This window comes from Onychostruthus taczanowskii, unplaced genomic scaffold (assembly GCF_017590055.1).
Source record: "Onychostruthus taczanowskii isolate IOZ18803 unplaced genomic scaffold, ASM1759005v1 scaffold19, whole genome shotgun sequence".
Lineage (NCBI taxonomy): Eukaryota > Metazoa > Chordata > Aves > Passeriformes > Passeridae > Onychostruthus > Onychostruthus taczanowskii.
Genome location: NW_024499128.1, coordinates 5170084 through 5181323, shown reverse-complemented (window position 1 = coordinate 5181323; position 11240 = coordinate 5170084). Strand labels below are relative to the sequence as shown.

General features: G+C 45.2%; 1 protein-coding gene across 3 annotated transcripts in view; it reads right to left on the bottom strand.

Moving 5' to 3' along the window:
• Positions 1–452: 452 nt before the first annotated feature.
• The window catches only part of ABCC1 (ATP binding cassette subfamily C member 1), a 46922-nt gene continuing 36134 nt past the window's right edge, over positions 453–11240 (bottom strand). For all 3 annotated transcript variants that reach the window (XM_041401328.1, XM_041401329.1, XM_041401331.1), the window contains 10 exons: positions 11032–11239; positions 9853–10163; positions 8795–8994; positions 8181–8307; positions 7710–7811; positions 6576–6722; positions 5424–5582; positions 3876–4042; positions 3106–3300; positions 453–1961 (listed from right to left, as the gene is read on the bottom strand). In XM_041401328.1, coding sequence (XP_041257262.1) covers positions 1853–1961; positions 3106–3300; positions 3876–4042; positions 5424–5582; positions 6576–6722; positions 7710–7811; positions 8181–8307; positions 8795–8994; positions 9853–10163; positions 11032–11239 — 1725 coding nt within the window. In that variant the 3' untranslated portion in view covers positions 453–1852. The remainder of the gene's footprint in view (positions 1962–3105; positions 3301–3875; positions 4043–5423; positions 5583–6575; positions 6723–7709; positions 7812–8180; positions 8308–8794; positions 8995–9852; positions 10164–11031; position 11240) is intronic.

Here is an 11240-nt window from a genome sequence, read left to right as displayed (position 1 = left end):
GCTCCAAGCATCCCACCCTTCTGTCCACCACAGTGCTGCACCAGTGTTTGGGGATTTGAAAAATGTAACTCACAGCTCATCCCCAAACTCCCCAGGCAGCCCCTGCTCGTTCCATTTCCACAGAGAAGATCCACAGCAAGCTCAGGAGATGTGGCAGACACCGGCCATGGGCACCACTGGGGGTGACAAAGGTCCACAGCACCGTGGCTCCTGCTCTGCTGAGCCTCCACTGTCACCTGGTCTGCTCAGCAAACCACAAAACAATGCAGCCCAAGTGCAGCACAGTTATCTACACTCATGGCTTCTTACCCACCACCCTAACAACCCCAGACACCAGGACAAGCAGAATGATCACTCAAAGCAGGACCAATAATTTCTACTGCCACAGCAAAAAGCTGAACTGACAAAGCAAACCCTTTGTCAAACAAAAGGCAAGAAATAACACATTTTCTTTCAAACAATTTTTTACTGCAAGTTCTTTGCAAATATTTGCATTGTCATTACAAAAAATACCAAAGAAATTTTCAGTCTATTCAATTTCAGAGAGTCATAATTTACAAAAAAATAAATAGCTTTACTCTAAGGACAACAATTGTCTAGTATTAAGGTCAGCAATATCAATCACAGAAGTCCACATTCTCAGTGCTGAGTATCTGGATCCATCTGACTTAGTTTGCTTTCTTCCAGCATTTTCCTTTAAAATAAGACTAATCACAACATTAGAAAAGTAACTTTTTTCTTACCACAAAAAGATGAAAATTCAACATAGATCTTGAAAACCAGACTCCATTGCCATTTTAATTGTAGACCCTTCCAACACAAAACTTTAAAAGCACTATTTTTTTTAACCAACTGCAACAGAACATTTTCCCACAAAAATTAAGAGTCAACAGCAGCAGCATGAAGGGCATGTTTCTTTGATATAAGGCTAATGGTCCTTGATGTGGCAGAGCTGCTGTGAAAGCACACAACTACCAAAGCCAAGGGTGTTACAATCAAGGTCACCCTGAGCCTGCAGCCTCTCTCAGGCAAATCCTCGCTGCTCAGCCTTGTCCCCACAGGTGTCACCAGCATGGGCACCCCAGTCGGAATTCCTGAGTGAGCTGGGGGTAAGATCAGCACACAGCAGTGCACCATCTGCTGCACAGTTTGGTTCTGGAGTGACTGTCATCCCAGACATGCTGAAACACTGCTCTGAAGCTGACTGTGCTTTTTCACATCAGCACTACTGACATGACAGTGAACTTGCTGCTCTACGCTGTAAACACATGAAACCTTTAGGACAATGCATAAAGCATTAACCATGTACAGTAAATGCCATAAGGAGAAAGTCTGGCACACATTTTATTTCACAAGAAGAAAAATCTTTGGACTATAGTACTTTATGCCACAAAATGTTCCAAGTGCATCCCACAATAGATGGCTCATGAAATGAGGAATCTGCAAACAAGCAAATAACTAGCATTTGCAAAAGTGTTTTAAACAAAAAAAAAAAAAGGGAGGGAACTTCAGAACATAAAAGAGATGAGAAGAAAAAGCTTTTCTGAATTTCTCTGATGAATCACTCCACTGTACATTTGAGTGTATAATGACAGATTTCAAGCAAAAAATGGGAGTCTCTGAAGTGTCTTCCACAGTGTATGAGCTTCTCCTAAAGGTGGCTAAAATCAATACTAAGGAGAAATAAAAAATAAGAAAAAATTGCATCTTTATGTTGCTTCCACTGCCATGCTCTGGCTAACTTCACTGTGTCTGAAACTCAGCTGTGTGGTTCAGTCCAGCTCAGGAGAAGTTACAGTTCTCCAAATGTATCACCTCCCTCTTCCCCACAGTAAATAGCCAAGTTCAAATGCTACACCAAGCCTGAATCTTTGGCCATGCTATAGAAAATGCCTTTTTCCTGAAGTAGTTGGTCTGGGGTACCACACTCCACCACTTCTCCTCTCTCCAGGACTAAAACTCTGTAAAACAAGGAGAGGGAAAAAAAAAGGAAAAAAGGTCACAAGAAGATCCAGAAAGCCAGTGAGCATGGATATATGTGTACAGACAGAGACTGCAGCATAGCCATTATCTGCAAGTGAAGACAGTGCTGACTGTGTGAACAGGCTGCGGCTCTCACTGTCCCTTCCCAGCTCCCTGCAGAGGGTCTGTGTGGTGCACTGTCACCCATCCATCTGCAGACACAGCACATGTTACCCATCTCCCCCTGCACAGGAGGCTCTGCACTGCACCCTGAGCCAGCCACAAGCGAGCTGGCAGCACTTCTTGTCAAGGTGTGTGAGGGCCTGTGAGACCCTGCAAGACCCGGGATAACCTTCCCTTAACACCTCCCCACAGCAACTGCTGTTACACAGCTTCTGTGACAAACAAAAACATCCAGCTGGCCAAGGAAATCCAGCAAGGCAGTGGTCAGCTCCCTGCTGAAGCCCCGTTCCAGCTCGCCCATGGATGGAAGGCCCTGCAGAGACTGTCACCAAGGCCCTGGCAGGGGCTGCTGCCTGGTGTCACTGCTGCCATGGCCCAGCTGGATGTTCCCCTGCTGGCAGCACTCCTCTCTCTGATCTGGCACTACTGACAGCACAGAGGGCTACAAAAGCACACTGAAATCCTAGAAGTGCTCACTTTGCCATTGTGTGGTAAAAGGGACAAGAGCCTAAAACTGAAATATGAGACAACAGCTTGGCCCCCAAGCACACCTTAGCAAGGCAGCCAGCACAAGGGAGGCTGTATGAACTATAACCAGAAGTGATGGAAAGTGGAACAGAAAATGAACTTCAGAGGGCAGGATCTGCCCCTTGGGACTCCCTATGCTGCCTGTGCCTGAATTAGGACAAGACCCAGGAAAAGGCTCCTGTCCTTGCCTCTCTCCCCTTCCCAGTTTGCCCAAGCAGGAACAGCACATTAGCAGTGTGACAGAGGGACACCAAGCACAGCCACAAGCCAGAACACAAACACACCCTACCCCTCAAAACAGGGATTCCAGCAGCTCTGTGCAGAGGCAGCTAAAAAGGAACCAGTAAACACCCAACTAACACAAAGATTGCCATTTCAGTGGAGCACAGTGCAGGGCACACAGTCTGCAAGGTACGAGCAGCACCACTTTACCTCGTGTAGTCCATGATTGTGTTCAGACGATGTGCTATAGTTAACACAGTACATTCTTCAAACTGAGACTTTATAGTTGACTGTATGAGCTTATCTGTTTCAAGATCGACAGCAGCTGTGGCTTCATCCAGAACCAGGATTTTGGACTTCCTGAGCAGAGCTCGTGCCAGGCACACCAGCTGGCGCTGTCCCACACTGCACAGATGGGATGGGAGCACAGGGAGAAAAGTCAGAACAAGTTTAGAGCATTCGTTGGTATTCATTTTGAAACCTGGCAATTCCTTGTTCTAAAGATGAGTCTTACTATTTCCCTGCAGAATATCTAACAGCATCTGAAACTACATCCCCCTCAAATGAGGTCCTGGCAATGTAGTAGGAGCATACAAGTGGTTTTAGCATAACTGCATCAGGCTGATTCACTGCATCAGTGCAGTGTTGAGGACTGGACTTCAAATGGTTTCTAAAAACTGAACATATAAAACCCTGATAAGGTGCAAACAGTAAGTGAACAGCTTCCTTAGAATAATGCTGCTGCTTAAATGCTTTCCAAGGCTGCCCAAGCTGCCTTGCACTTCAAGTGTTTCTTCAAATTATTTGAAATTCCCAAACTCAAAAGCTGAAAACAGGTTGAATAAAACCTTGTTGTCTGATTGTCTGGTCACATTAAGAATTCTCCAGCTGCCTCTCCAGATTCTGACCCAGGGCTGGGGCTTCACAACTTGCACAAGCACACCCATGATCCAGTTCAGCACACACTTGCTTTGACCTACCTGAGGTTCTCACCACCCTCAGCACACTCATGATTCAGTTTATCAGGAAGGGATGATACAAAGTTCTTCAGGTGAGCCAGTTCCAAAGACCTCCAAATTTCTTCATCAGAATGTCGGTCAAAAGGATCAAGGTTCATACGCAGAGAGCCAGAAAACAATACTGGATCCTGGTCATGGAAAGAGATAACTGACAATGGACACAGAGGCAGGTGCTCCACAAATATTTCTTAGATAACAAAAGGAAATAACATGTACAGATGCAGTTGCAAGCAAGCTAATATACTGCATTTAGGAACGAGGGCTTGTTTTTTCCAATAAAAAGTTATTCTCGCTCACTCTTATTCCTTACTCTTCTTGGGGGCCTGACCTCTTCCCTTTGCACATTCTTGCAGTCCAGACCTTTCCATTAGTCAGTAACTCATGAATTCAGGAAAAAAACCCAACAACACAAAGAAACCAAAACACCCAAACCCCAGCCAAATTTCTTTTTACTGGACACCTAGGCTAAAATAGAGGCCCTCCCTGTTCAACCTTCTGTCAGCAGGGACTACCAGGTCCACTTTTCACCTCTTAGGGAATTAACCATCTGTAAATCTTCAACACTTCAGCTGCAGTATGAATGAAATTACTCTCTTTTTTTTTTTTTTTTTTTTCCCCCTCAGACAGGAAGAAATACTACTTTGGAAATATTGATGCAAAACAATCAAAAGGAGAGAGCAAAGTCCACCCCCAGATTTCCAAAAGAGGTGGTACAGAAAACGTTTTACAGTGAGCTCACTTGTTTTTGCCAGTGTGCTGCAATGGTAATTGAAAACATCACATTTTATAGTCTTACTCTGAATCAGAACAGGCAATAAAGGCTACACAGGAAGAACAAAAACACTTGAGACTAAATCCAATGCTCGTAAAGCTGTACTTCCAAATGTTTAGGATATCAAACCCCCAGCTGGCTGGGCTAGACTGGGATGGTTTCTGTGCAAGGACAGCACTGATAGCCCAGCACCTGCCCAGCTCACAGGGGGATCCCAAGCAGGTGTTCAGCTGGGATCAGCCCTTCCCACTCAGGCTGAGCTCTCTGTAGTCTGTAAGTGATCAGCTCCTGAGTCCAGAGGCCAAGGTTTTGCTTCCACAACATGGCTCAGGCACAGCCAAGTTCCTACTTGTTACCTGGCACAGGCAAATTGAAACCAGCCTAGGGAAAAAAAGCTTGGTTTCAAGTCCATGAAAGGGCAAGCTGAAGTGACTGAATTTCATAGCACAGATCAGAGGAGGAATAACAATTGTCTTCTCAGTACCTTACAGAAAGAGCACTGCAAAGAGCCAAGATGGCTCAGGCACAGCCAAGTTCCTACTTGTTACCTGGCACAGGCAAATTGAAACCAGCCTAGGGAAAAAAGCTTGGTTTCAAGTCCATGAAAGGGCAAGCTGAAGTGACTGAATTTCATAGCACAGACGAGAGGAGGAATAATAATTTTCTTCTCAGTACTTTATGGAAAGAGCACTGCAAAGAGCCAAGTAGTTTAGGCAGTGGCAGGATTTTGCACCTACCTGAGGGATGATGGTGATCTTGAACCGCAAGTCATGGAGCCCAATCTTTGCAATATTAATCCCATCAATAATAATTTCACCTTCAGCTGCTTCATTAATCCGAAACAAACCCAAAGTAAGTGAGGATTTTCCAGCTCCTGTTCTTCCAACTATTCCAATCTGTTGGGAAGAAATACAAGAACAACTTACCCTGAGGAAGAGTTAAAGCATTTCCGAGCATTTCCACCTGAAACCAACACATCATCATACTTTTGGGGTTATCCACACACCAGAAGCATCCAGTTTCACACTGTATGTTTTACTTCCCAGTTAGACTGAAATCTTGATCAATTCTTTTCAAATATAAAAGATGGCTACTTTGGTTGGCTGATACACCTCTTGCCATCTGTCCATTCTTGCTACTTGAGGTAGCATTCTGCCCATATTTGTAGGTAGAAAGTGTGCACTCAGGAGAAAACAAATGCCCAGTTGGCTACCACAAATAAGGAAGCTGGATAGTAGATCTCTCATAGCTACCTTTTATGCTGCTGTGCAAGACCACACTATTAATAGACATCAGAGACTCCACACAGGACTGGGCAAGGAAGCAGGAGGAGAAACACACAGATCAGCCTGGCCAGATCCAGAGAATCTGCTCTGAAGTCCCATTTTTTCCTTCAGTCTCACCTTGCAACTTCTGCCTTACTAGATCAAGCTTCCCTCTTCTACTGTAGGCTATTTTCCTGAGATTATAATTAACTTAATCTCTCTGCAACCTACTCCTCTTTGCTTATGGCAAACAAATTAGCAAAATTCCCTGGGAAGGGAAGACAAGACAGGATAAACCTCACCTCCCAATGAAACCAGGCCAAATGATACTTGGCAGCCCCACATAACAGTGTTTCTTTATCCCTGATGCAGAACACACCTTGCAAAGGCTGAGAGCCCACAACATCTGCAGTTACAACAGGGCTGATTCCACAGAAGCTTTTCTAGTTCTTAAGAACCCCAGACACATAACAGCGTTAAACCTCTCTTCTGCTTCTGCAGAAGAGAGCTGTGAACTCAGCACTCTGCCACAAATTCAGCCATTACCTTTTCACCCCCATTGATGGTAACATTGACAGCCATTACCTTTTCACCCCCATTGATGGTAACATTGACAGCCATTACCTTTTCACCCCCATTGATGGTAACATTGATGTTTTTCAGGACCAGGTCCAAGTCCTCCCGGTAGCGCAAGCCGTAGCCTCGGAACTCCACCTTCCCCTCCTCGGGCCAGCTGCTGGCTGGGGCTGTTTGCTCAATGCTCCACTCAGCCTGCAAGAGCCACACAAACACCTCTGATCAGCTGCTGCTTCAGCCAACACAGGTTCAGGATTGCAATTAAGAAAAATCCTTCTTAGGGGATAATTTGCAAAAGGAACTGTGATGAGGAGAGCAGTGTCAAGACAGATGAAACGGTGTGAGAAGCCAAGGGCTTGGCTATCTCAAGTCCCACTTGCTGGATAAACTTCCCTCTTGGCAATGGCAGAATCATGCAGGCAGCACACATTCAGACAACCTGTCTGTACACCCCACCATGGCAAGGAAACCTCTGGGGCAGCCACACGTGCAACCAGAAGCAGTTAGGCTGGGACTGTGCACTGAAACATCCATAAGCTGGTAAAAAGCTGCTGCCTCAGCCTCCCACAGGGGTGAGAAAGAACACACCCCACTACATTCACTGCCACTGCCAAATAAAAAGGCTTTTGCATGTATAAACACTGGTGTGCTACCAGAACTTTAGAAAAAAATAAATCTAGGAAGGGTCTTCATAATGTTTGGTTGCAAAAATAGTGACTCAAGTCAGGTTCAAGTGCAGGCAAGGCAAAGAGAAGACCCAGGGAACTCCATAACCATAAAGGGAACAACTGCACATTCAATTAATAATGTGATTTGAATTAAAACAAACAAAAAAAAGTAAAACCTTTTTATTCCCCATACTGAGTGCAAAAAGAGAAACACATAAAAACATGATGTTTAAGTCTTAGAAACCAAAACATTTGTGCTCCCCTACTGCTTAGCCTTGAACATAAGAGCACATTTCCTAAATAGCACTGTGTAAATACCAGTGGGTACACCACAAAAGCACCAACAGGAACTTCCCACTGGGACCCAGCCCGTCCCTGGCAGGAACCCACAGCCCTGAGCTCTGTCCCACCCTCAGCTCAGAGCACAGGCCCACCCTCCAACCCTCTCCGTGGGCAGCTGAGCCCTCAGAACAGGGCACTGGCTTCCACAAGCGTGGTGGGCAGCTCTCTGTACCTCCTTCTCCATTTCAGAGTATTCTTTGACTCTTTCAACAGCAACAATGTTGGTTTCCAGCTCGGATGACATGCGAACCAGCCAGTTCAAGTACGCTGTGATCTGCAAGGAGGAAAGCAGTCAGAGAGCAGTTTACACTGAACAGGTAACCTGCAATACATGAAAAACATGGAATAACCAAAGCACTGCAATTTCATGGAACACAAAACACAGGCAAGATCTTGGCTAATCAGCACTGGACAGGAGGAAAGCCTAAATGCCTTTAAGATGCACAGGACGAGACACCTTGGCCACATCCCCTCACACAGGGAAAGCAAAGAAGAAACTTCCCAGTATCTCCTCAGAATTTGTAATTATTGTTTTCTACGTTCTTTATATTAGTTTTCCATCCAAAGCCATATCAAGGCTCTGACTTTTTGATGCAGTCTAACAATTCAGAGGTTTTGCTCTTTTTAAAAAAGGCAAAATTACCTGCAGTGAGTAGGACACTGAGAGCCCAACCAGCCCTGCACTGAGTTTGTTGCGTGCAATCACTGCGAACAATGCTGCAAACAGGACAATGCAGTTCCCCACGTACTCCAGACGGACTGCCAGCCACCTGCAAGGCACAAAAACATCTTTCCAGAATTCACCCACAGAGATCACAGATGTGGACAACAAATGGTCTGTTACACATCTTTTTTTTGTAAGATTAATAATATGGCATGTGTGTCCTGCTAGCGACACAGGCACTGCTAGATGTTTTAGGCTCTGCTTCAAGAGTGTGTGAATATAGAGGCATCCAAAATTAATGAGTCTTTCAGGTGCATAATCTCCTGTCTTAATTACAACTGCTTTCTGAACATGGGGATTAATAAAATAAAACTTTTAAAATAATATAACCCAGAAGCAAGGCAGGAACTCTCAGAAAGGTGAGAGATGCAGAACTTTAATTCCATCACAGAACTTTGAACAAAACAGCTCTGAAATGGATTTATCCACACAGACTTGTGGATAAAGCACGCCAAGAGCTGTGCCAGATAAGGAGCACAGCCAGCACATCCACGTCCTCCCCGGGTAACTGCTGCTCCATAGCCCCACGGTACCTGTTTGCCACAATGCTTGGGTAATAAGCCTTCTGATTCTCATCCACCTTCATGTCGTTCTGCCTGATGAAGCGTTTCTGCTCCTCGAAGGCTCGGATGACGCTGACTCCCAGCAGGGTCTCGTTGAAGTGCGAGTACACCGGAGAGCGGCTCACCGACTCCAGGCGCTTCAGCTGCCGCGACGTGGCCACATAGAACCTCTGCCAATCAGAGTGTGAGAGCTATGGTTACACCCAGATTGTGTCTGGAAAGACAAGGGGAATCATAAACTGCTCCCTGCCACCTGCGCTGGTAGTGACAGAGATTCCGCTTACACGTGGGAATACACACCTTCTCCAGCACTTTCAGGCCTGAAGGACCGTGACATCCTCTCTGCTGCCTCTAAACAACTGCCCATCAACCCATCTCATGCCAGAGCCACCTTCTCCTCTTTTTTATCAGCAAGTTTAGTTCAACAGGATAAAACACACACATCACCACTTTAAGGTTTACTAATGGAGCCATAAGGATTGACAAATTCAAGAGCCAAAGTCAAACCCCAGCTGCTTCTCTTCGATCTGTGCTGGCTCTGCCAGTTTCCAGGAGTGAAGCCAGAGTGAAGCAAGCACACCCTGCCCACACAGGACAAGAGTGAAAGGCTGCCACCCACTCTATTGCTCCGTAGACAATATTCTGATGAAACAGGCCCATGAGCAATACACACACATACCCCTAACTAAAGGGTGCTCTCAGGTTTGGAAAGCAGTCTTGGAAAAGCCTATGTTTTCCATATTTGGGCTCTGAGCAACAAGCTGTGCAAAATTTGCCACAAAATCTAATGGCACTTTTATCAAGTAGGTATTAAAGGATTAATTTCTGCACAGAAGTCATTTTACACATGACAAAGGAAGGAAATGCTGAGCTAACATCAGATTATCAGTAAAACCATTTAAAGCACAGTCAGTCAAGCATGACTCAAACCCAACACATTAAAATCCTTCCTCGTGCAGGGTAAGAACAGTCTCAAAAAACAGAGGATGTGACTGCTGGTCCTGGTTCCCTCAGGTAACACCCTTTACCTGCACAAACAAGTAGACAAGTCCCAGGGGTGGAATGATGACAGCAGCTATAGGTGTGGCCAGCAGAATGATGATACAAGCCCCGATCACGTTAAATGTGGAGCCCATGAACATCTTGATGATGGGTGGAATGGTGGAGTCAATGGTGTCTATCTCCTTGGAGAAACGGTTCACCAGGTTCCCACTGGGAGTGCGCTCAAAGAAGCTCATGGGAGACCTGAGGACGTTGTGCAGCAGGTTCAGGTGCAGGTGCCGTGATGCAAAGATTCCTCCTATTGACACAACCATTGAGTAGCCAAACACAGCAATACCTAGAAAAGGAAACTCATTATTAACTGCTGCCACCTCTCACACAAAACTTTTTGTCAGTGTTCCTCGTTTGTTCCTCGTTTTGTCATCATTTAGCATAAGGATGTCTCTAGTGCAATAATCCTGAGAACTTGGGCTCACTTCAGGTAGACTCAGCAAATATGTCAAGTAGTTAAAAAAATAAAACCAGTGAAAACCTCACATTCCTTTCATTGCTTCTCCAAAAATTTGTGTAATATTTGAACACTTTCCCTGAGCAAAAATCACTGAATTTGCTCTTGGCATTTGTTTTTTATTGTGGGATTTTCAGGGCACTTCTGAAAATGGGTATGTGGGGTGTTGGTTTTCACGGCAAACAAACTCTAAACCACAAAGAGGACACAAAACAAAACATCTCTGAAGCAGCCTCCCCACAGTGCCCTAGGTGGAGCCCAGGCAGCCAGAGCAAACCCCAGCCAGGGCAGCTGAGCCAGCTGGGGCTGCAGGGAGGCAGCACAGCCACAGCCACAGCTCCCTGTGACCACTGCCCTGCAGACCAGGCCAGCAGTGTCTGCTGACAGGCCAAGGAGACTCTTCTCAGATCAGACATTCTGTCACAGTTCTGACTCATCAGCCAGCAAAACACTTCTCACTTTGAGAAATTTCATTTACAAATGAAATGAGAAATTTCATTTACAAATGAAAGGAAAAACACATTTTTGCAACCAAATAATTCTACAAGTTGGTTTGATGGTTTGGTTTTTTTTAATTCAAGTTTTTCATCTTCCTATGAAAGCACACACTCAAATCCTTAGCAAAACGCTGCTGCAGGCACCAAGAGCATTAGAAACACTGAACCAGCAAGTCTTTAAATATACAAGACAAGCAAACCTTGAGAAATTCCCAGGGCTCCATATACTCCCAGTCTGAGAGATGTGTTCTGCTGTGTCCCATTGATAACAGGATCATCTGTCCATAAACTCAGCCAGTAGTTGGAAGCCAAGGAGGCTATATGATTACACATAAAGAGGAAAATGGCCAGGAAAGACATACAGAGTCCAATTGCTTTCATGTAGTCCCAGTACACTGATGCCTTTACC